This window comes from Bombina bombina, chromosome 4 (genome assembly GCF_027579735.1).
Source record: "Bombina bombina isolate aBomBom1 chromosome 4, aBomBom1.pri, whole genome shotgun sequence".
Taxonomy (NCBI): Eukaryota; Metazoa; Chordata; class Amphibia; order Anura; family Bombinatoridae; genus Bombina; species Bombina bombina.
Window position 1 is genome coordinate 473,995,789 of NC_069502.1, and position 26,382 is coordinate 474,022,170.

The 26,382-nt window shown below is 37.7% G+C and overlaps 1 protein-coding gene across 1 annotated transcript in view; it reads right to left on the reverse strand.

Moving 5' to 3' along the window:
- Positions 1 to 26,382, reverse strand: part of CSMD1 (CUB and Sushi multiple domains 1) — a 3,127,153-nt gene that overhangs the window by 129,457 nt on the left and 2,971,314 nt on the right. The window contains 1 exon segment of the mRNA XM_053711946.1: positions 9,039 to 9,212. Within this exon segment, the coding sequence (XP_053567921.1) occupies positions 9,039 to 9,212 (174 nt within the window).

A 26,382-nucleotide genomic window follows, 5' to 3' on the forward strand; every position in this document is an offset into this window, starting at 1 on the left:
GAGTCAAAGAGAACAACAACTTACAATTGGCCACCTTAAATACCTTTTCTCATGATTGGATTCACCTGTCTATGAACTTCAAGGCTTAGTAGGCTCACCAAACCAATTGTATGTTCCAATTAATCAGTGCTAGGTAGTTTTATTTATTACTATAAGAAAGAGAAAAGAACTTCAAACTGTTAGAGAGTCCTTGAAATGACAGGGAATACAGCACGCTTTATCATTTTTTTAAAGCACGTTTTAATTTTAACTTTAGTACAGTTCTATGCTCCAGAACTGAAACAAATTAGGCATAAACAGGCATAGTAAAAAGATATACATATATACAAAGTATCACATACTCACTTGCTGTAGTCATTCAACAGACACTCATCAACTCACTATATATAAAGCACTGAAAATGAATTCCTAGTCTAGATTAAATAGAAAGTCCTCCTATATGGACATAATAAAGACTTAGAATAAACAGCGCTGTTACTTTAGGCAACATCCAAAACTGGTGTTTTGATTTATGGTACCATGCAAAAGCATCAAAAAACATATAGCAGTCAATTGATAATTGTATTCAAGTTTCTGTCAAAACAATTCTCCAGATGGTTCTTGTATTATATCAAAAGGGCGTTAGTGCAGTAGCAAACAAGCAAGACGTTTTTTCCTAAAAGTGAAAAATGATGTTTTTTGAATAATGATTTCTTGTGTGAATGTAAATTGATGATTGAAGTGTTAATAAAATGTATATATGCTATTTAAGGCCCAGATTTGGAGTTTGGCGGTAGCCGTGAAAACCAGTGTTAGAGACTCCTAACGCTGGTTTTAGGCTACCGCCGGTATTTGGAGTCACTCAAAAAAGGGTCTAACGCTCACTTTTCAGCCGCAACTTTTCCATACCGCAGATCCCCTTACGTCAATTGCGTATCCTATCTTTTTAATGGGATCTTTCTAACTCCCATTAAGTCAATAGTTAAGAGCTTTCTGGGCTAACGCCGGTTCATAAAGCTCTTAACTACTGTGCTCTAAAGTACACTAACACCCATAAACTACCTATGTACCCCTAAACCGAGGTCCCCCCACATCGCCGCCACTCGATTAAATTTTTTTAACCCCTAATCTGTCGACCGCCACCTACGTTATACTTATGTACCCCTAATCTGCTGCCCCTAACACCGCCGACCCCTGTATTATATTTATTAACCCCTAACCTGCCCCCCACAACGTCGCCGCCAGCTACCTACAATAATTAACCCCTAATCTGCCGACCGCAAAGCGCCGCCACCTACATTATAGCTATGTACCCCTAATCTGCTGCCCCTAATACCGCCGACCCCTATATTATATTTATTAACCCCTAATCTGCCGCCCTCAACGTCGCCTCCACCTGCCTACACTTATTAACCCCTAATCTGCCGACCGGACCACACCGCTATTATAATAAAGTTATTAACCCCTAATCCACCTCACTAACCCTATAATAAATAGTATTAACCCCTAATCTGCCCTCCCTAACATCGCTGACACCTAACTTCAAACATTAACCCCTAATCTGCCGACCGGAGCTCACCGCTATTCTAATAAATGTATTAACCCCTAAAGCTAAATCTAACCCTAACACTAACACCCCCCTAAGTTAAATATAATTTTAATCTAACAAAATTAATTAACTCTTATTAAATAAATGATTCCTATTTAAAGCTAAATACTTACCTGTAAAATAAATCCTAATATAGCTACAATATAAATTATAATTATATTATAGCTATTTTAGGATTAATATTTATTTTACAGGTAACTTTGTAATTATTTTAACCAGGTACAATAGCTAAAATAGTTAAAATAATTACAAATTTACCTGTAAAATAAATCCTAACCTAAGTTACAATTAAACCTAACACTACACTATCAATAAATAAATTAAATACAATTCCTACAAATGAATACAATGAAATAAACTAACTAAAGTACAAAAAATAAAAAAGAACTAAGTTACAAAAAATAAAAAAATATTTACAAACATTAGAAATATATTACAACAATTTTAAAATAATTACACCTACTCTAAGCCCCCTAATAAAATAACAAAGCCCCCCAAAATAAAAAAATGCCATACCCTATTCTAAATTACTAAAGTTCAAAGCTCTTTTACCTTACCAGCCCTGAACAGGGCCCTTTGCGGGGCATGCCCCAAGAAGTTCAGCTCTTTTGCCTGTAAAAAAAACCATACAATACCCCCCCCAACATTACAACCCACCACCCACATACCCCTAATCTAACCCAAACCCCCCTTAAATAAACCTAACACTAAGCCCCTGAAGATCTCCCTACCTTGAGTCGTCTTCGCCCAGCCGAGACAAATTCTTCATCCAAGCGGAGCAAGAAGAGGTCCTCCATCCGGTAGAAGTCTTCATCCAAGCGGGGCAGAAGAGGTCTTCCATCCGATTGAAGTCTTCATCCAAGAGGTATCTTCTATCGTCATCCATCCGGAGCGGAGCGGCAGCATCCTGAAGACCTCCGACGCGGAACATCCATCCTGGCCGACGACTGAACGACGAATGACGGTTCCTTTAAATGACGTCATCCAAGATGGCGTCCCTCGAATTCTGATTGGCTGATAGGATTCTATCAGCCAATCAGAATTAAGGTAGGAATATTCTGATTGGCTGATGTAATCAGCCAATCAGAATCAAGTTCAATCCGATTGGCTGATCCAATCAGCCAATCAGATTGAGCTTGCATTCTATTGGCTGTTCCGATCAGCCAATAGAATGCGAGCTCAATCTGATTGGCTGATTCAATCAGCCAATCAGGGCTGGTAAGGTAAAAGAGCTTTGAACTTTTGTAATTTAGAATAGGGTAGGGCATTTTTTTATTTTGGGGGGCTTTGTTATTTTATTAGGGGGCTTAGAGTAGGTGTAATTAGTTTAAAATTGTTGTAATATATTTCTAATGTTTGTAAATATTTTTTTATTTTTTGTAACTTAGTTCTTTTTTATTTTTTGTACTTTAGTTAGTTTATTTCATTGTATTTATTTGTAGGAATTGTATTTAATTTATTTATTGATAGTGTAGTGTTAGGTTTAATTGTAGATAATTATAGGTATTTTATTTAAGTAATTTATTGATAGTGTAGTGTTAGGTTTCATTGTAACTTAGGTTAGGATTTATTTTACAGGTAAATTTGTAATTATTTTAACTATTTTAGCTATTAAATAGTTCTTAACTATTTAATAGCTATTGTACCTGGTTAAAATAATTACAAAGTTACCTGTAAAATAAATATTAATCCTAAAATAGCTATAATATAATTATAATTTATATTGTAGCTATATTAGGATTTATTTTACAGGTAAGTATTTAGCTTTAAATAGGAATAATTTATTTAATAAGAGTTAATTAATTTCGTTAGATTAAAATTATATTTAATTTAGGGGGGTGTTAGTGTTAGGGTTAGACTTAGCTTTAGGGGTTAATACATTTATTAGAATAGCGGTGAGCTCCGGTCGGCAGATTAGGGGTTAATGTTTGAAGTTAGGTATCGGCGATGTTAGGGAGGGCAGATTAGGGGTTAATACTATTTATTATAGGGTTAGTGAGGCGGATTAGGGGTTAACAACTTTATTATAATAGCGGTGCGGTCCGGTCGGCAGATTAGGGGTTAATAAGTGCAGGCAGGTGGAGGCGACGTTGTGGGGGGCAGATTAGGGGTTAATAAATATAATATTGGGGTCGGCGGTGTTAGGGGCAGCAGATTAGGGGTACATAGGGATAATGTAGGTAGCGGCGGTTTACGGAGCGGCAGATTAGGGGTTAAAATAATATACAGGGGTCAACAATAGCGGGGCCGGCAGAATAGGGGTTAATAAGTGTAAGGTTAGGGGTGTTTAGACTCGGGGTACATGTTAGAGTGTTAGGTGCAGACGTAGGAAGTGTTTCCCCATAGGAAACAATGGTGCTGCGTTAGGAGCTGAACGCGTTTTTTTTTGCAGGTGTTAGGTTTTTTTTCAGCTCAAACAGCCCCATTGTTTCCTATGGGGGAATCGTGCACGAGCACGTTTTTCAGGCTGGCCGCGTCCGTAAGCAACTCTGGTATCGAGAGTTTAAGTTGTGTTAAATATGCTATACGCTCCTTTTTTGGAGCCTAACGCAGCCATTCTGTGGACTCTCAATACCAGAGTTATTTTAAAGGTGCGGCCAGAAAAAAGCCAGCGTTAGCTACGCGGGTCGTTACCGACAAAACTCTAAATCTAGCCGTAAGCAATTGTTAGAGACAGTAATAATCCTCCTTAAGAAACAATGATGTAAAGAAAAGGGGTGGAGTTTACTCATTAAAAGACGGACTCACACTTTGATTGACAGCCCTGATGAAGCCCTTGTTGCAAAGGATTCTGGGTGAAACGTACGTTGGCTGTTTGCTTTTTTGAACTACTCACCAGGATGCAGTCTTCTTAAACAACCTATTCACATAGTTCTAGATGGACAGGAGTGAGTGCAGTGTTATGGGAAAATCCAATAAACCTCATTTCTTTACTGAAATATTACTGTGTCCTTCAGTTATTTGATAGATCAAAAGGAAATTGCTGATCCAAACACCCAATTATTTATAAATGAAAATCATTGAAATTGTCCGGGGTGCCTAAACTTTTGCATACAACTGTATATATGAAAAGTAGAATGCCAAACTATCCCAAAAGGGGAAGAAGGCAAGCTGCCCAGATGTCTGCGCTACAGCACTCACTTCACTGAAAACAAGAGAACCTAATACAGCTGCTATAATCTCAATAAATGTACCCCAAAACCCCTAACCCCCTAGGAGGTAAGAGAAGGAGAAACACAAGGTATGAGAGGGAGAGAGGGTGAGATAGGGCTGAATAACAGTCACAGGGCTTCAGTATAAATAAGTAAAAAAATAATAGAACAATAATGAAACAAATCAGCATATAAATAATTGTTAATTAGATTTCTGTACAACTGAATAGGTAAGTCTCTATTGGTGCTTGCAGTCAAAAAAACAACAATCAGAGAGGATGATGGTGTCACACATAGGTGGCTGATAGGTATAGCACTTACTATAAAATACCTCCATCATATGAGGTAAGTTGCTGCATCTATCATCTCCGGTGATATCTCGTATCCAGTTCAGAGATGAAGATGTATTAGTTATTCTTGACTTGGAGTATGGTGTGTGAATTTGTAAAGATAGTTGTTTAGGAGTTCCTCCGTAGGTCCAGCAGTTATGAGTAATGAAAAACACAAGATGCCAAATGACCACTTACATTATAAAACCTCAAATATATGAGGTATGTATAAGACCCATAAAACGCATATATTCACAATGAATTCCTCAGGGTGCTTCCAGATAATCAGAATGGCAATCCAATGTATGTGAGCTCCCAAAAGGATAATATCTGAGATATCTTAAACAAGTCTAAGTGTATACAACACTAAAGATACATAAACATAAAAACAGAGTCTCATGGAATAGTCCCTTACGTGTTTCAAAGGCTTAATATCCTTCTTCCTTAGAGGGTTTCTGAGGATATTAAGTCTTTGAAATGCGTAAGGGACTATTCCTTGAGACTGTTTATATGTTTATGTATCTTTAGTGTTGTATACACTTAGGGGTCTATCTATCAAGCTCCGAATGGAGCTTGACGCCCCGTGTTTCTGGCGAGCCTGCAGACTCACCAGAAACAGCAGTTATGAAGCAGCATTCTAAAGACCGCTGCTTCATAACCCTGTCCATCTGCTCTGATGAGGCAGACAGGAATTGCCGGAATTCAACCCGATCGAGTACGATCAGGTTGATTGACACCCCCTGCTGGCAGCGGATTGGCCGCGAGTCTGCAGGGGAAGGCGTTGCACCAGCAGCTCACAAGAGCTGCTGGTGCAATGCTGAATAAGGAGAGCATATTGCTCTCCGCATTCATCGATGTCTGTTGGACCTGATCCGCACTGTCGGATCAGGTACGAAAGACATTTCATAAATAGGCCTCATAGACTTGTTTAAGATAGCTCAGATATAATCCTTTTTGGACTTCACATACATTCTGATTACCTAGAAGCACCCTAAGGATTTCATTGTGAATATATGTGTTTTATTGGTCTTATACTGTACATACCTCATATGTTTGAGATTTTTAAACTTAAGTGGTCACTTGGCATTTTTTATACTTTTCCTTTAATAAAACTGTATTACGCTATGTACCTTTCTTGTGTGTTTCATTATGCATAACTGCTGGACCCACGGAGGAACACCTTAACGACTATCTCTCCAAATTCACACACCATACTCCAAGGGAAAAAGAACTAATACATCTCATCTCTGAACTGGATACGAGATATCACCTGAGTTTCCCCACTGATAGATGCGGCAACTTACCTCATATGATTGAGGTATTTTCTAGTAAATGCTATACCTATCGGCCACCTATGTGTGACACCATCATCCTTTCTGATTGTTGTTTTTTCGACTGCAAGCACCAATAGAGACTTACCTATTCAGTTGTACAGATATCTAATTAACAATTATTTATATACTGATTTGTTTTATTATTGCTCTTTTATTTTTTTTTACTTATTTATACTGAAGCTCTGCGATCCATATTCAATGCTATCTCACCCTCTCTCCCTCTCATATATAAATGTGCCAGGTTTGAGAGTGAAGTCCATTTTTATTTTGTATATTTCTAGGGAAATTACATAGTGCCCGTGTCACCCTTGTTTGTATCTCAGGTTATTTCCTGAAACATCATGGGTAATAAAGTTATTTGGAGAGTGCCAGTTTGACTTTATACATTTGAACTAAATAACCATTGAATCTGAGTACCCCAGGATGTTGTTTATGGAGTGTACCATACTGTTTTGTAATATATATGTGTGTTTGTATGTATGTATGTATAATTCTTTATATATATATATATATATATATATATATATATATATTATAGCATAAAGATGGACACATCACTCGCTAGTTTTTAAAAGTAAGATAAAACATCACCTTTATTTCTTTCAATTAAAATCCATGTCAGTGTTCATAGTGACACCGTTTTCAATGGTAGTAAGCCAAGCAGAGGCAGCAGTGTTTCTACTTGGCTTGCTACCATTAAAAAAGGTGTACGGACACTGAAATGTCTGCATTCTATGGATTTTATTTGAAAGAAATAAAGGTGATGTTTTAGATAACTTTGAAAAACCAGTGAGTGCTGTATATATCTTCATGCTATAACTTACACTGAACACCACGGTAGATGTGGATTGTCTAAGTGAAAGTTTAATTTTGACTAGACTGTCCCTTCAAATTGAAAGTGTGCTCGGGACCACGTTCCCTCTAGGGAAAAAACTAAACATGAAATAAATACATAATATCATTGCACAAGAATAAATATATATGGATATGCTTTATTTATAAAATCTATTTGTTACAAAATGAATCTGTATGTGGATATAAAACTCTAATGTTAGGAGAAAAGCTTAAAAGCACACAATGTTGCAAGATATCCAAAAGTGCACATATAACACAGATTTTAATATGGACAGCAGTCTTATGCAGACTTTATAAGCATCATGTCTCCGCTGTTCCAGTTACACAATATACATTATCCGTATTAATCTTGCAGACCTTATAATGGCAATTTTTATGTATACGGTGGTCATGCCATGTATATACAGTATATTGATATAACACCGTTCACTTGCTGAACTAAGCTTGTGTGTGTGAATATAGGTGTGAAGTGTTTTATGCTTAATTTTCAAGTTGAACTCTACTACTTGAGCTGATTTTTGTGTGCTCCATTGATTTAGCACTCAAGCTTAGAAGTATATTATGTGAGAGAAGTAAAGTACCTGTGCTATCCAACATACCTATAGTTTGAGTGATAAAAAATCATTTTGGACTGTATAAATTAGCACAAAAAAGGAAGCAGTAAGGATTGAGCTCTAGAGATGTTAACTCATTTTACCGTTTGCATTTTTCAGCCCTATTTGTAATCTAGCCCTTTATGTTTATATTATTCTGTCCATTACACTAAACTAGCATAAGTTCATGTTTCTAAAAGTGTTAACCTGAAATAAGTATATAATGACAGGACTTTTTAAAAAAACTAACAATGAAAAAAATTAAGACAGCAATTTCATATTCCATAATGAATTAACATGTTACAGATTCTTTTTAGAAACAAATATCTCATAGTTTTAAATTTATAATTTATCAATATTATAAACTTTTAAAAAGGAAAATCATTTATTAATGTGTTAATTTTATTATTTTTTAAAGGAATGCAAACAGCCACGATATACCATTCAAAATAGGCAATAAATGTGGATTCAAGTGATACATTTTAGATAAATCCAAATATCATATGAAAAATGGTTTCTGTTTTTTTTTTAGCAGTACAATGGTCTTAAAGGGCATGTAAACTTTCATAAATTAGTGCCCGTTTTTTAAAAATACTATTAAAAACAGGGGCACTTTCATTCATGAAAGTTTACATTGCAGCTTATTTTTAAAAATACTTACCTTTCTCTTCAGGAAAGCCAGATCGGCGGTCCCCCGCCCACTATTCATGCTGTACTTACACAGCAATGGCGGAACTGGCTTCCTCCAATCACGGTGTGGCCTCACGAGATGGACTCTCTGGGGGGGAAGCCATGATTGGAGGAAGCCATCATTGCTGACATAGTTACAGAGGAGCTGTGGGCGGGGGATTGCCGATCCAGCTTTCCTGAAGAGAAAGGTAAGTATTTGTAAAAATACGGTGCAATGTAAACTTTCATGAATGAAAGTGGCCCTGTTTTTAATAGTATTTTTGAAAACCAGGCACTAATTCATGAAAGTTTACATTCACTTTAAGTTTTCAATTCCAACAAAAACTTTGTGCAGCTCTTTTAAAGGTTTGGAATAGACCCGCAGGGTTTAAAGCATAAACATAAAAAGACAGATTAGTTATCTGTTGAAAATTGGTATTTTTTTTATTAATTTCTTCTATGCAAAATACATTAAATGATGAGATACATGGTATTTTACATGCAATGTTCAAGTATACCTGAACAGTGAGGGAGAGTTCCACTCCAGCGACTATCTTCTAGACATACTCTAGTTGAGTTTCCTACAAGAGTATGCATTCCTGCACAAGTATAATGAATTTTAGATCCATATGTAAACTTTTCTCCACCAAGATATGCATTAGCAGGAACACCAGGATGTCCACAAGATATTGCTATAAAATACATAAACATATATATAAAATATAGTCCTATATAACTTTTAATACAAAGACCATAATTGAAGCATGCATTATTTCATGTTATTTTTGCTTACAAAATAAAGATGGATATGACATTTTGTTTTGTTTTACCATTTGATTAAATATATTCAAACTGTACATTTTAGATTAAAAAAAATGTTTTATACACTTGAAACATCTCTCAAAATATTGAAATGTAAGCAAAAATTTCAGTAAGTGCATTTACAATATTAATGATTCCACTCACCTTACCTCTATACAGCAAAACATTTAATTTGTTTTTATTAGCACATATAAGAATTTTAATATATTTTAGGAATAAACATATGACATAATCAGGTCACATGGGAGAATGTAACCAAAAAGAAAAAAAACACACCTGAAATTGGTTAAGAATATCCCAACAGGGGGGCGGAGCCTGGCCGTGCGGGTGAATGGCCGCTGCTGTGTGAAGCTCCGGCACCAGAGTTGCTCCTGATAGCCCATAATAGAGGGTATTATTTAAAAATTTTGGATCCCCAATACAGTCAAGAGGTGCTAATCCCATACACATCTCCCAGACACCGGACAATGTGAAAATCAGAGCGGGAACCGCAACAGAACTATCGCAAGATACCGGCTGGGACATATGGCCTCAGGGACCATATCAGGGGTAAGACCCGACTTTCTAACATAATAGCCTACAAATGAGGCTGAAGCGTTATTAGGTGGCTCACTACAGTCGCTAAGTCAGACGCTCCCTTACACGACTCTAACCGCAAACAGAGAGGAGATGTAAATTTTGTATGACGCCATTAGGGCCTAGACCGCAGGTGAACCGGGACACATATGAGAAAGGATAAACTTGAATCCAGGCAGATGGCTATAGCGTGCGAACATAAACCCAGAGGTACCTACTCTACATATTATTAAAATGCTGAACTATATATGCTAAAGACAAGGAAATAAAACACACGCATGGAGTTAAGAAAATAAAGGGCAGTTTTTTATGGCTATAACGGCCTGGCGGGAAGATCATTAGTTTGGAGACATATCAGTTAACTAACAGGGTGTGGAGGCAAAAGACACTAAAAGCACAAAAATCTATACCAAAACACGCTGCCATTATAGCCCTATACTTTGCTCTGGTCTAACAGTACTGCAGAGATGACTTCCAAAGCTAAGAACAAGGGAGACAAGGCACCTAAAAGCCAAAACCAACTACCTGCTTCAGTGTGCACCTTTTTTCAGAGCGCTGCAAATTCTCAATCTGAAGCAGAAACTCCATCCCAAGGCTCAATAAGTTTAGATGCCCCAAATGCTCTATCCATGGCTATTTCTGAAGCCTGCGCATCCCAGATAAAAGCTGACTTAGCTAATCTACCCACTAAGGCGGATTTTGATGCCCTCAAAGCTCTCATAACCACAGATATAGCAAATATGAAAAGAAATTTAAACGAGATGGGGCAGAGGATTGAATATGTAGAAGAGACACAAGAGACCATGAACACCTTATTTGATGAAGTAACAACACAGACTAATGTACATCAAGCCCAGCTGGAATCTCTACAAGACAAAATTGAGGATTTAGATAACAGAGGGCGACGCAATAATCTGAGGATAAGGGGTATACCCGAATCAATAGCACAACCAGACATACATAACTATCTTCAAGGCCTATTTAAATTCATAGCTAAGGATCAGGCTATACCTGACATTGAACTAGACAGAGCACACAGAGCCCTAAGACCTCCACCCCCTCCAAATGCACCGCCTAGGGACATAATCATTCGGTTCCTACGCTACACAGAGAAAGAAAAAATTTGGCAAGCAGCACGCTCTACTCCCACCATACAATATGTCGACCACAACATTCAGATCTACCTAGATCTTAGTCCCGCCACAATACAAAGAAGAAAAGAGGTTAGATACATAACTAAAGTACTACAGGAACACCGAATAAAATACAGATGGGGCTTCCCCTTTAGCCTAATTGTGTCACACGAAGGGCGCACAATCACCTACAAAACGGAACAAGATTTACCTTCCTTGACAGAAGAATTGAATCTGGCTTTTCGTCAACCACATCCATCTGATGTGAGATTGGAGGACAGAAGAAACATCAAACACAGTCAAAACGTGCAGGAATCCATTCAGAAATGGACAAAAGTTACGTCCAAAAGAAAGAAGACGAAAGAGTCGGGTAGTGAAGCCATGCCCGAAACTGAAGCAGAGACCTGATTTAACATCAGACAGACACGACTCCAGCACTGGGTGAGATCTTTCCTGTTTACTTTGTTTATTTTTATGAGATAGGAACTTTTGCTATTCAGTAAGATTTTGTTAAACGCTATAAAACCAGAATCATACTTATCACCTTTCAAATTTTGCTCCAGTTGGACTCAGACTGTCTAAAAAAAAAAAAAAAAAAAAAAAAAAAAAATGTTGGAGCACAAACATGAACTAGGTTCGGGACTTTTATTTGCAGGGATCCTAGTATGAAGTTTACTTAGGGCAATAGCCCACACTGTTATATTGTCAAGTTATTTCCAAATGTATGTTTGCACTAACCCCTCAAGAAAAGTAAAAAATGATGATAATATGTCAACAAGGGAGCAACTCTGGACACACTCCCTAACGTTGTTTAGGCTCGGAAGGATAGTTCCTTCCAAAGAGCAATGTTATTTGTTATTGTTTTTGTTTATTGTTATTGTTTTTCTTTTATGTTTATGTAATCGTTTATGTTTTCAACTTAATTCAAATGACCACTCTAGTATTGACATGGTGACTTGCTGGAGATGCACACACATAGGCGCTGATTTTAGGACCAAAAATAGACCCGGCCCAGAAGCCGCACAGTATATTAGCATGGCAATATCGCACAGAAATGACTCACCCCACACTAAGGCGATTCAACTTAGTTTACCCAAAACATTAATCCTAATCTGGGAGGGAGAGATAACTATTATCTAAGATGGCAAACACAGTGAATAGCATTCATCTTCTCACAGCTAATGCCAAGGGACTTAATAGCCAATACAAGAGGAACGTAGCATTAAGGGATCTTAAACAGAAGAAAGGTGACGTGATATATTTACAGGAGACACATTTTCTCAAGGGGAGAGAACCTAAAACTTTTGCGTTTAAATTTGGGAACTCATATTATGCATCAAATTCCATTAAAACAAACGGAGTAGGTATCCTCATAAAGAGAGGTATCCCTTTTACCCTAATTAAAAAACACGCAGATAAATCAGGGCGGTACCTAATTCTAATTGGTAAATTGTATAACTCAATGGTCACCCTAGTGAATGTTTATGCCCCTAATATAAAGCAAGATATATTCTTCAAAAGACTCTCTAACTTACTCTTAGAGATAGCTAGGGGAGCAGTGATAATGGGAGGGGACTTTAATCTAACCCTGAACCCTACTTTAGATAACTCCAATCACTCCTCCTCCACACCACATCGAGTGATCAATATGGTTAAGTCACACTTGAGAGATCTTGCCTTACATGACGCCTGGAGAGTGACATACCCCGACAGGATAGAGTATACCTTCTATTCTAATCCCCACCATAGACACTCACGTATTGACTACTTCATGGTAGATGTCACAAACCTTTCCAGGGTAACACGACTGAAGATCCTTCCGAATTCATGGTCTGACCATTCAATAGTCAGTTGCGATCTAAATTGGCCACACATCCCCTGCAAACAATATACATGGAGACTGGACGAGAGCCTACTAGAGGACCCGGTCTATTTCCAGAAGTTAGAAAAGTTATTAGAAGAATACTTTGACATCAACACGAACACAAACCCCACACTAGATATTAGATCCATATGGGAAGCACATAAATCTGTGTTAAGGGGGGAAATAATCAGCATACAATCATACCAGGCCAAACAAGCCAGCAGAACACTAAATGATGCACTACTTTTACTGGAGACACTAGAGAAACAAAGGGAAGTGACTCCCACAGACCCTATAATTCAACAGAAAATAGCTGACTGTAGGACTTCGATCAACTCCATGTTGGGAAGAGAATGCAAAATTAGTGCCTTTAAATTGAGACAGAAGTACTTTGAGGGAGACAACAAATGTGGCCCAATCCTAGCAAGGAAATTAAAACGCAAAATAAATAGGAACTACATTCTCACTCTTCGTAATAGACAAAATAAGGAAGTACACACCTCAGACCAAATAGCAGAATCCTTTAGGGCGTATTACGAACAATTGTACAATCTGAAGGGTGAAATAGAAAACCCCATAGATCAAAATGGGTATATTCAGGAATACTTGAGTGATGTAACTCTGCCCCAACTAACAATAGATCAAAACAACACTTTGAAAGCCCCGATAACACACAAAGAGATAAAAGACGTAATAGCCCAACTTCCAGCGAACAAAGCGCCGGGACCGGATGGCTTCTCCAATGGTTATTTCAAAAAATTCAAAAACACATTGATCCCCCATATGTTGACACTTTTTAATGACATTACAGAGAAGTCACCATTCACGACACATAACCTAGAGGCTTATATAACAGTGCTCCCAAAACCAGGTAAACCCCCAGATAGACCTGAGAACTTCCGGCCAATTTCTTTATTGAATTCAGACCTAAAAATATACTCAAAAATTCTTGCTAACAGACTAGGCATGATTTTACCATCCATCATCAGTAGTGATCAAGTGGGCTTTATTCAAGCACGCGAAGCAAAAGATAATACAGTCAGGGCTATACATCTCATCAACTATTTGCAAAACAAGAAAATACAAACGGCAGTGATCTCCACTGACGCGGAGAAAGCCTTCGACCGTGTCAGTTGGCTTTTCTTACGCAGGGTTCTAGGGAAATTTGGGATATGCGAAACATTTATTTCAAAAATCATGGCTCTATACACGCTTCCCACGGCCAAGGTCAGAGTGAATGGGATCTTCTCTAGGGCCTTTCATATATCAAATGGGACCAGACAGGGTTGCCCGCTGTCACCCCTGTTGTTCGCATGCGTGGTGGAGACCCTAGCGACTAAAATAAGATCAAACAATAGGATAAGAGGCCTCCACATAGCAGAGACAGAGCATAAGGCCCTATTGTATGCAGACGATATCTTGTTCTTTTTAACATCCCCCTTAGAATCGGTTCCCAGATTGTTAGAAGAATTTGACAAATTCCATGTGGCATCTAATTTCCTAATTAATAAAAACAAATCAGAGCTACTCCCATTACAATGTGATAAGGCCCTAGTTGAACAAACACAAGATATTTGCACATTTCGTATACAAAAAAACAGTCTAAAATATTTGGGGATTATGCTAGCGCCATCCGTTCAGGAGATGTTTGAGCTTAATTATAAAACCCTACAGAAGTCACTGATAGCTGACATGTCATCGTGGCGTTCCCAACATATCACATGGTTAGGCAGAATCAATACTATAAAAATGAATGTCCTACCCCGTATTCTATATCTTTTACAGACCCTACCTATCCCCTTACCCCTAAACTTTTTGACTAATCTGCAGAACAACATGTTCGACTTCATTTGGGAAAAAAAAAAAGCAAGGATAAACAGAAAATTAATGTGTGTTCGTATTAAAGAAGGGGGGTTGGGGGTTCCTAATCTTAAAAAATATAGACAAGCAGTCTTTCTGCAAAGAGTAGTAGACTGGTCCACGAATTATGAATACAAAGCGTGGGTAAGATTAGAGCATGACCTCACAGAGCAAAGACACCTAAGCACATTGTGCTGGCAGAGACGCACAACACTGTCAAATAAAATCAGTCAAAACGCACCTATCCTGGAAACTATTAAAGTATGGGACAGGATACTAGTAGAATATCCACACATATCATCCAGGGCCTCCCCACTAACTCCTCTTTTAGACAATATAGACTTTGAGCCAGGAATAGGTTTAATACAGTCGCACAACAGGTCACAAAATCCGAGACCCATCATGATGTTACACTTAGGGAACGAACAACATTTGAGAACAAGTGAAGAACTGATAGAGGAGGGGCTCCTCATATTTCATAACTGGTATTTCCTAAGACAGTGTCATTCATACCTTTACAAACATAAAGAGAGGAACAACTTATTACGCTCCTTAACCCCCTTTGAGGTATTGTGCAACTCAACCACTCCCATTAAAAGAACCCTGTCCCTTACATACTCCATATTGCAAGCATCATGCAGTATTCCCCACTACATTGATAGCTGGGAGAAAGAATTAGCAATAGAATTTACACACAGAGACAGACAACAAATTTTCTCAGCAGTAACTAAGGTATCCGCCTCTAGCAAACTAATCGAATTGAACCTCAAAATAATCCAGAGGTGGTATCTCACACCTGTTAGAATAAGCAAGTTATTTCCTTCGTGTAGTTTACTCTGCTGGAGATGTGGGGAACACCCAGGGACAATGTCACATATCTGGTGGACATGTCCTCCAATAGCAAAATTATGGGAAGACATAGCAAAAGAGATGTCAGGGATGTTGGGAATCGCTTTACCCCCGGATCCACGAATCTGGTTATTCAATATTATCCCAAATAAGACCCCAAAGGATAAGAGGAATCTAATCTTCATAGGTAGTAATTGCATAAAACAATGGGTGGCCAAGAATTGGAAGAGCAGAAACATACCTAGTATAGCACAATGGCTACACTCATTTAAACAAATTCTAGACCTTGAAGAATACACTTACTTAGTCAATAAGAGATTAGATACTTATACCCAAATGAAGGTACAATGGGAAGAACACATAAAGACCAAAGACCATACACCCACTCAATTAGGGATGACTTAGTGTTTAAAAACAACATTTCACCTCAGGAAGTCACATTCCCATCTGCTAAAATCATAGGGTCTATACCGCTGCACATCCAATTACTGTAAGCATGTCATTTGAAACCATTATTCTAGTTTGTATAATTTGTATAAGTTATATTAGTTTTCATGTTCAGATATATTCATGTTAAATAGCAGTATATTAAGAGCACATAAGATGTATTATGGAAAAGACATATACTTGTATTTTTGGCATTGAACAAATTGTATCATACCCTTTTCTTTTTCAATAAAACTGCTTTAAAAAAAAAAAAAAAAAAAAAGAATATCCCAACAGACCTTTGACATAAGGCACTTTTTTTAAAACAGAAGTAAACGGTATAGTAGGATATCCTTTTCATCTGGGTATAAAATATATAACAAAAATAATAATAATTTGTCAGTGGCTGGCTATATTGCAAACAGTACATACCTGCTGCCTATATTGTATACTGTCTGTATTATATATATTGTAGTACGGTGTACTCTCATCTACTTGTAACATCTGTTATTATGCTTTAGCTGCCATCACCATCATCAGTAGTATCATTACCACCAGCACCAATACTACCAGTTCAGAATCTGTGTCTGCTTCTACTTGTCTAATGAGCAGAAGTAGGACAATTACTGTTGCCTCTGCTTCACAGAGTCATATATCATTTTCAAGGCCATTGTCTGCTGCTCTTGCTCAAATAACTAGACAAATAGTAGCAACAGCAACATGGTCATCTAAAGCATTTGCTATAGCAGGCAATCCCATCTCCAGCAGGAGTAGGAGATATGCAGGGCAAACTGGTACAAGAAATAGTAGCGGCATGATCAATAGCAGTAAAGGTCATCTAAGTCCACTCAGTAAAGAAGACAATGAGGGAAGTAAAGTTATAGGTGTAGAACTGACATTCGCCTAGATTACGAGTTTTGCGTTAAACAGGGTGCAAAACCAACGCCAAAAAAGTTGCGTTATTTAACTCTCCATAGCACTGCCATTATGAGTTACTGAAAAGCCCCCTTGTGCTGTGTGATATGGTGGCATTAAGCTCCATACCGCACAAAAGCAAAGGACTGATTTGACATGCTCGTGCAGGCTTTCCCCCATAGAAATCAATGTGGAAAGAATGTTACGGCTAGATTTAGAGTTTTGTCGGTAAGGACCCACGTAGCTAACGCCGGCTTTTTTCTGGCCGCACCATAAAAATAACTCTGGTATTGAGAGTCCACATAAAGGCTGCGTTAGGCTCCAAAAAAGGAGCGTAGAGCATATTTAACGCAGCTTCAACTCTCGATACCAGAGTTGCTTACGCAAGCGGCCAGCCTCAAAAACGTGCTCGTGCACGATTCCCCCATAGGAAACAATGGGGCTGTTTGAGCTGAAAAAAAACCTAACACCTGCAAAAAAGCCGCGTTCAGCTCCTAACGCAGCCCCATTGTTTGCTATGCGTAAACACTTCCTACGTCTGCACCTAACACTCTAACATGTACACCGAGTCTAAACACCCCTAAGCTTACACTTATTAACCCCTATTCTGCCACCCCCGCTATCCCTGACCCCTGCATATTATTATTAACTCCTAATCTACCGCTCCGGACACCGTCGCTACATTATCCCTATGTACCCCTAATCTGCTGCCCTAACATCGCCGACCCCTATATTATATTTATTAACCCCTAATCTGCCCCCCACAACGTCGCCTCCACCTGCCTACACTTATTAACCCCTAATCTGCCGAGCGGACTTGAGCGCTACTATAATAAAGTTATTAACCCCTAATCCACCTCACTAACCCTATAATAAATAGTATTAACCCCTAATCTGCCCTCCCTAACATGGCCGACACCTAACTTCAATTATTAACCCCTAATCTGCCGACCGGAGCTCACCGCTATTCTAATAAATGTATTAACCCATAAAGCTAAGTCTAACACTAACACCCCCTAAGTTAAATATAATTTACATCTAACGAAATTAATTAACTCTTATTAAATAAATTATTCCTATTTAAAGCTAAATACTTACCTGTAAAATAAATCCTAATATAGCTACAATATAAATTATAATTACATTGTAGCTATTTTAGGATTAATATTTATTTTACAGGCAACTTTGTAATTATTTTAACCAGGTACAATAGCTATTAAATAGTTAAGAACTATTTAATAGTTACATAGTTAAAATAATTACAAAATTACCTGTCAAATAAATCCTAACCTAAGTTACAATTAAACCTAACACTGTACTATCATTAAATTAATTAAATAAAATACCTACAATTACCTACAATTAAATCTAACACTACACTATCAATAAATTAATTAAATACAATACCTACAATTACCTACAATTAAACCTAACACTACACTATCAATACATTAATTAAATACAAAACCTACAAATAACTACAATGAAATAAACTAACTAAAGTACAAAAAATAAAAAAGAACTAAGTTACAAAAAATAAAAAAATATCTACAAACATAAGAAAAATATTACAGCAATTTTAAACTAATTACACCTACTCTAAGCCCCCTAATAAAACAACAAAGCCCCCCAAAATAAAAAATGCCCTACCCTATTCTAAATTACTAAAGTTAAAAGCTCTTTTACCTTACCAGCCCTGAACAGGGCCCTTTGCGGGGCATGCCCCAAGAAGTTCAGCTCTTTTGCCTGTAAAAAAAACATACAATACCCCCCCCCAACATTACAACCCACCACCCACATACCCCTAATCTAACCCAAACCCCCCTTAAATAAACCTAACACTAAGCCCCTGAAGATCTTCCTACCTTGTCTTCACCAAACCAGGTTCACCGATCGGTCCTGAAGAGCTCCTCCGATGTCCTGATCCAAGCCCAAGCGGTGTGCTGAAGATGTCCATGATCCAGTAGAAGTCTTCATCCAAGCGGGGCAGAAGAGGTCTTCCATCCGATTGAAGTCTTCATCCAGGCGGCATCTTCTATCGACATCCATCTGGAACGGAGCGGCAGCATCCTGAAGACCTCCGACGCGGAACATCCATCCTGGCCGACGACTGAACGACGAATGACGGTTCCTTTAAATGACGTCATCCAAGATGGCGTCCCTCGAATTCCGATTGGCTGATAGGATTCTATCAGCCAATCGGAATTAAGGTAGGAATATTCTGATTGGCTGATGGAATCAGCCAATCAGAATCAAGTTCAATCCGATTGGCTGATCCAATCAGCCAATCAGATTGAGCTCGCATTCTATTGGCTGTTCCGATCAGCCAATAGAATGCGAGCTAAATCTGTTTGGCTGATTCCATCAGCCAATCAGAATATTCCTACCTTAATTCCGATTGGCTGATAGAATCCTATCAGCCAATCAGAATTCGAGGGACGCCATCTTGGATGACATCATTTAAAGGAACCATCATTCGTCGTTCAGTCGTCGGCCAGGATGGATGTTCCGCATCGGAGGTCTTCAGGTTGCTGCCGCTCCGTTCCAGATGGATGTCGATAGAAGATGCCGCCTGGATGAAGACTTCAATCGGATGGAAGACCTCTTCTGCCCCGCTTGGATGAAGACTTCTACCGGATCATGGACATCTTCAGCCCCCCGCTTGGGCTTGGATCAGGACATCGGAGGAGCTCTTCAGGACCGATCGTGAACCTGGTATGGTGAAGACAAGGTAGGAAGATCTTCAGGGGCTTAGTGTTAGGTTTATTTAAGGGGGGTTTGGGTTAGATTAGGGGTATGTGGGTGGTGGGTTGTAATGTTGGGGGGGGTATTGTATGTTTTTTTTACAGGCAAAAGAGCTGAACTTCTTGGGGCATGCCCCGCAAAGGGCCCTGTTCAGGGCTGGTAAGGTAAAAGAGCTTTTAACTTTAGTAATTTAGAATAGGGTAGGGCATTTTTTATTTTGGGGGGCTTTGTTGTTTTATTAGGGGGCTTAGAGTAGGTGTAATTAGTTTAAAATTGTTGTAATATTTTTCTTATGCTTGTAGATATTTTTTAATTTTTTGTAACAGTTCTTTTTTATTTTTTGTACTTTAGTTAGTTTATTTCATTGTAGTTATTTGTAGGTTTTGTATTTAATTAATGTATTGATAGTGTAGTGTTAGGTTTAATTGTAGGTATTGTATTTAATTAATTTATTGATAGTGTAGTGTTAGGTGTAATTGTAGGTATTTTATTTAATTAATTTAATGATAGTATAGTGTTAGGTTTAATTGTAACTTAGGTTAGGATTTATTTGACAGGTAATTTTGTAATTATTTTAACTAGGTAACTATTAAATAGTTCTTAACTACTTAATAGCTATTGTACCTGGTTAAAATAATTACAAAGTTGCCTGTAAAATAAATATTAATCCTAAAATAGGTGCAATGTAATTATAATTTATATTGTAGCTATATTAGGATTTATTTTACAGGTAAGTATTTAGCTTTAAATAGGAATAATTTATTTAATAAGAGTTAATTAATTTCATTAGATGTAAATTATATTTAACTTAGGGGGGTGTTAGTGTTAGGGTTAGACTTAGCTTTAGGGGTTAATACATTTATTAGAATAGCAGTGAGCTCCGGTCGGCAGATTAGGGGTTAATAATTGAAGTTAGGTGTTGGCGATGTTAGGGAGGGCAGATTAGGGGTTAATACTATTTATTATAGGGTTAGTGAGGCGGATTAGGGGTTAATAACTTTATTATAGTAGCGCTCAGGTCCGCTCGGCAGATTAGGGGTTAATAAGTGTAGGCAGGTGGAGGCAACATTGTGGGGGGCAGATTAGGGGTTAATAAATATAATATAGGGGTCGGCGGTGTTAGGGGCAGCAGATTAGGGGTACATAAGGATAACCTAGGTGGCGGCGCTTTGCGGTCAGCAGATTAGGGGTTAATAAGTTTAGGTAGCTGGCGGCGACGTTGTGGGGGGCAGGTTAGGGGTTACTAAATATAATATAGGGGTCGGCGGTGTTAGGGGCAGCAGATTAGGGGTACATAAGGATAACGTAGTTGGCGGTCGGCAGATTAGGGGTTAAAAAAATTTAATCGAGTGTCGGCGATGTGGGGGGACCTCGGTTTAGGGGTACATAGGTAGTTTATGGGTGTTAGTGTACTTTAGAGTACAGTAGTTAAGAGCTTTATGAACCGGCGTTAGCCCAGAAAGCTCTTAACTACTGACTTTTTTCCTGCGGCTGGAGTTTTGTCGTTAGATTTCTAACGCTCACTTCAGCCAAGACTCTAAATACCGGAGTTAGAAAGATCCCATTGAAAAGATAGGATACGCAATTTACGTAAGGGGATCTGCGGTATGGAAAAGTCGCGGCTGAAAAGTGAGCGTTAGACCCTTTTTTGAGTGACTCCAAATACCAGAGTTAGCCTAAAACCAGCGTTAGGAGCCTCTAACGCTGGTTTTCACGGCTAACGCCAAACTCCAAATCTAGGCCTTAGAAAATAAAACAACACCTGAAGTGCGGAATGAAAAATCTCTGTAACACAACCCCATTGATGTATACGGGGAAAAAAAAGTTATGTTTAAACCTAACACCCTAACATAAACCCCAAGTCTAAACCCCCTATTCTGCTGCCCCCGACATTGCCAACACCTAAATAAAGTTATTAACCCCTAATCCGCCACTCCTGACATCACCAACACTAATAAAAGCTATTAATCCCTAATCCGCTGCTCCCCGGCATCGCCACCACTAAATAAAATAATTAACCCCTAAATTGGCGGTCCCCGACATCCCATCACTAAATAAACCTATTAACCCCAAAACCTCCAGCCCCCCATATCACTGCCATTAAATAAACCTATTAACCCTTAAACTGTCAGCCCCCCACATCGCAAAATACTAAATTAAACTATTAACCCCTAAACCTAACACACCTAACTTAAAATTAAAATTACAATATAAAAATCTAAAAATAAATAAAAACTTACTTGTGAAATAAAAAAAAACAACTATAAATTAACCTAACAAAACTAGTCTAATAAAATAAAAAAACTACCATTTAAAAAATCTAAATTACAAATTTAAAAAACCTAACATTCCAAAAAAATTAAAAAATGTAAAATTTCAAAAAATAATAAACTTTAAATTGCGAAATATAAAAAAACTCTAAGCTTACAAAAATAATAAACAAAATTATCAAAAATAAAAACAATTACACCTAATCTAATAGCCCTATAAAAATAAAAAATCCCCCCAAAATAAAAACACCCCCTAACCTACAATAAACTACCAATAGTGCTTAAAAGGAATAGCGCTTAAAAGCACCTTTTACCTGTAAAAAATTACAAAGCCTCCTAAACAGTAAAACCCACCACCCAACCAACCCCCCAAAATAAAAAATCTCTAAAAAATCCTAAGCTACCCATTGCATGTATGGACATTGCCCTTAAAAGGGCATCCAGCTCTTTCACACTGTCCTTAAAAGGGCATTCAGGTTTTTTACAAGTGCCCATGCCTAATCTAAAAAAAAAAAAAAAACTAAAAAAAAAAAAAACTAACACTAACCCCATAAAATCTACTCATGGTTCCTGAAGTCCAGACATTCATCTTCATCAAGGCGGCGAGAAGTCTTCATCCAGGCAACGACACCTTCATCCATCTCGGGGATGTCTTCTATCTTCATCCCGGTGACACGGATAGAAGCTATCCTGGAAGACATCCTACACGGTGCATCGTCTTCATATGGTCACCGCTGTACACTGAAGTTGAATGCAAGGTAGCCGTTTCAAAATGGCATACCTTGCATTCCTATTGGCTAATTTAATTCTTCAAATTCAAATCAGCCAATAGGATGAGAGCTTCTGAAATCCTATTGGCTGTTCAAAACAGCCAATAGGATGAGAGCTACTGGAATCCTATTGGCTGTTCAAATCAGTCAATAGGATTTAAGTACCTCTCATCCTATTGACTGTTTTGAACACACAATAGGATTTTAGAAGCTCTCATCCTATTGACTGATTTGAATTTGAAGATTCAAATCAGCCAATAGGAATGCAAGGTATGCCATTTTGAAACGGCTACCTTGTATTCAACTTCAGTGTACGGTGGTGACCGTATGAAGAGGACACTCTGCGCAGGATGTCTTCCAGGATAGCTCCGCTCCGCAATACCAGGATGGAAATAGAAGACGTCCCTGAGATGGATGAAGGTGTCGCTGTCTGGATGAAGACTTCTTGCCGCCTGGATGAAGATGGATGTCCGGACTTCAGGAACCGTGAGTAGATTTTATGGGGTTAGTGTTAGGTTTTTTTGGGGGTTTTTTGGGGGTGTTTTTTTAGATTAGGGATGGGCACTTGTAAAAGAGCTGAATGCCATTTTAAGGACTGTGCAAAAGAGCTGAATGCTCTTTCAAGGGCAATACCCAATCGAATGCCCCTTTTGGGGCAATGGGTAGCTTAGGATTTTTTAGAGTTAGTTTTTTTATTTTGGGGGGTTGGTTGCATGGTAGGTTTTACTGTTAGGGGGACTTTGTATTTTTTACAGGTAAAAGAGCTGTTTAACTTAGGGCAATGCCCTACAAAAGGCACTTTTTAGGGCTATTGGTAGTTTATTGTAGGTTAGGGGGTGTTTTTTTTTTAAAGGGCTATAAGATTAGGTGTAATTTTATTATTTTTCATAATTTCCTTAATTATCTTTGTAAATTCAGTGTTTTTTTATTTTTCATAATTTAGTGTTTATTATTTTTCGTAATTTTAGATTTTTTTTATTTTTTTTCATAGTGTTATTTTTTTTAAATGTGTAATTTAGGTTTTTAAGTGGAAGTATTTTTTTATTTTATTAGAATAGTTATGTTAGGTTAATTTATAGTTTAATTTTTATTTCACAGGTAAGTTTTTATTTATTTAAATATAGTTATTTTGTAATTTTAATTTCAGGTTAGGGGGGTGTTAGATTTAGGGGTTTATAGTTTAATTTAGTGTTTTGCAATGTGGGGGAGCCGGAGGTCTAGGGGTTAATATTTTTAGTTTAGTAGTTACGATGTGGGGGGTGGAAATTTAAGGGTTAATACTTTATTATAGTGTTAACGATGTTGGGAGCGGCAGATTAGGGGTTAATATAATTTATTAGTGTCAGCGATGTCGGGGAGCGACAGTTTAGGGTTAATACATTTAAAATGTGTTGGTGATGTGGGTGGGTGGCAGATTAGGAGTTAATAACTTTATTTAATAGTCAAAATGTGGGTGGGCAGCAGATTAGGGGTTATTAGGTTTAGTATAGTGTTTGCAATGCAGGAGGGTGGCGGTTTAAGGGTTAATAGGTAGTTTATGGGTGTTAGTGTACTTTGTAACAGTTTAGTTAGGATTTTTGTGAAACATTTTTGTTTTGCAAAATCCATAACTACTGGTTTCAGATGGCGGTATGGATTGTGTCAGTATAGAGCATAATGCAAGCATTTTAGCCAGACCGCACAACCTGTAATACTAGCGCTATCTAAATCCCACACAAAAACGTAATTTTTTTGAGTGCGGAATGGACGTTGCGTTACAGGCTAAAATGCTTGTGGTATAGCTATACCAACACAACTCATAATATGCATTCCTGATCATTCCAGCGTAATGGTCAATTTTTCAGCATTAAAAGCCGTACTGCACAATAACACAAAACTCTGTCAATTCTTTATTCTACTCTCAAAACTACCTTACCAGTTTATGTTTCAGTGCTACCATATTTCCTTGATATTTTATAGCAACATGGTTTATCAAAATAAGAAGGTTGTCTCCCAAAGGCAGCAGGCCAGATATTGCAGAATTAGTAAATGGTCCCATTGTGCAAAGCAGTCAGGGAGAAGAAGGAATTATTGTGCAGATTTCCCCAGTCTCTGGTTTGGCCAATAATGTTTAATTATTCTGACTCCCAGGATGACTTCTATAGCTGTCCAAGCAATAAAAGTACACACGATCAGCTACTTCCCTTAATTTTTTCCTTAATTACCCTTTTTAAAGCATTTTATTTCTAGATGCAAGCTTTTACAGGAAATGTTTTCTGACAAAAATATGCCACCAGGAACCATTCACATTTTTCAAGGAAGTCATCCACCTTGCTCAAGAGATGACTGAACAAGGTTATGACTTGAGAGCAGTGTGGAGGATGCTTTTTAATTTTCAAATGTTAAAACAGAACCTATTCTAACCTAGTGTCACCTAACGATATCATGGTGAATAGATATAGTGGAAGTAAAAGTGGGATTAGTTAACTGACACCAGTAGACCATCGAGTAGCAGGGAAAATGGTTTTAAACACCCAATAACTTGCGCTAGCAAAAATAGTAAATCTAAGGGAGTGACAATTCTTTGTTGGTCGAATAACGGCATATATTTTTAGTAACTATATTGAGTACAAGTGCAACCGCTCACAGTGTAATCTAAACCACTGAAGAGTAGTGAAACTAAAGATGGGCACCTATTAACTGATACTAGTGGAAATACTAATTAGCAGGTATATGATCCAAAACATTGATTTACCCACGCCTGTGCAAATAGCATATTTTAAGTGTAAATTACTATTGGCTGAACAACAGCATATAAATTCAGCAGTTATATTGAACATAAGTGCCACTGCACCAGTACAATCAAAAGGGATATATTAACCCCAGAACAGTAGTGGGATCAGGGCCGCCATCAGGGGGTGACAGGGGTGACTCTTGTCAGGGGCCCAATGGGCAAGGGGGGCCCCATGAGGCAATAACTAAAAAAAAAAAAAAAAAATTTTAAATTTTGGCAGCCACCAGTGGGTACTACAGCAGAGTACTAATTGAGCATGGGAAATGTTATTACAAGGAGTAAAGTATTAGCATTTGAAAGGATTTCTGAGTGTGCACTAAACCACTATGCACAGTGTGAGACAGACTTGGCACTTTGTTTGTACAGTGTGTGCCTGAGTCAGATGGCAGATCACTTTTATTTGCAGAGAGGGTAGGACTTATTTAGCAAATGTTTTTTATTTCTTTGTGCAATTTCGGATTGTAACTTCAGTGTGGTAGTATTTGTATGGTGGGGCCATGGGTCTATAAAAACATTTTTTTTTAGCAGCAGTGTATTTATGATTATTTGACAATGCTGTAGAAATTCTATATTTAAAACCATGCAGAAATGTTTCCTCCTCAATACACAAATGGTAGGTGCCCTTTTGGCAGATATGCATTTATATATATATATATATATATATATATATATATATATATATTATATATATATATATATATATATATATATATATATACATATATATATATATATATATATATATATATATATATATATATATATTGTAATGTTGTGCCAGTACCACTAGTTTGGTAAATTTCACAGTTTAATATACTGAGATAAAATATCATGTGTCCTATATAGGACCACATTTCTC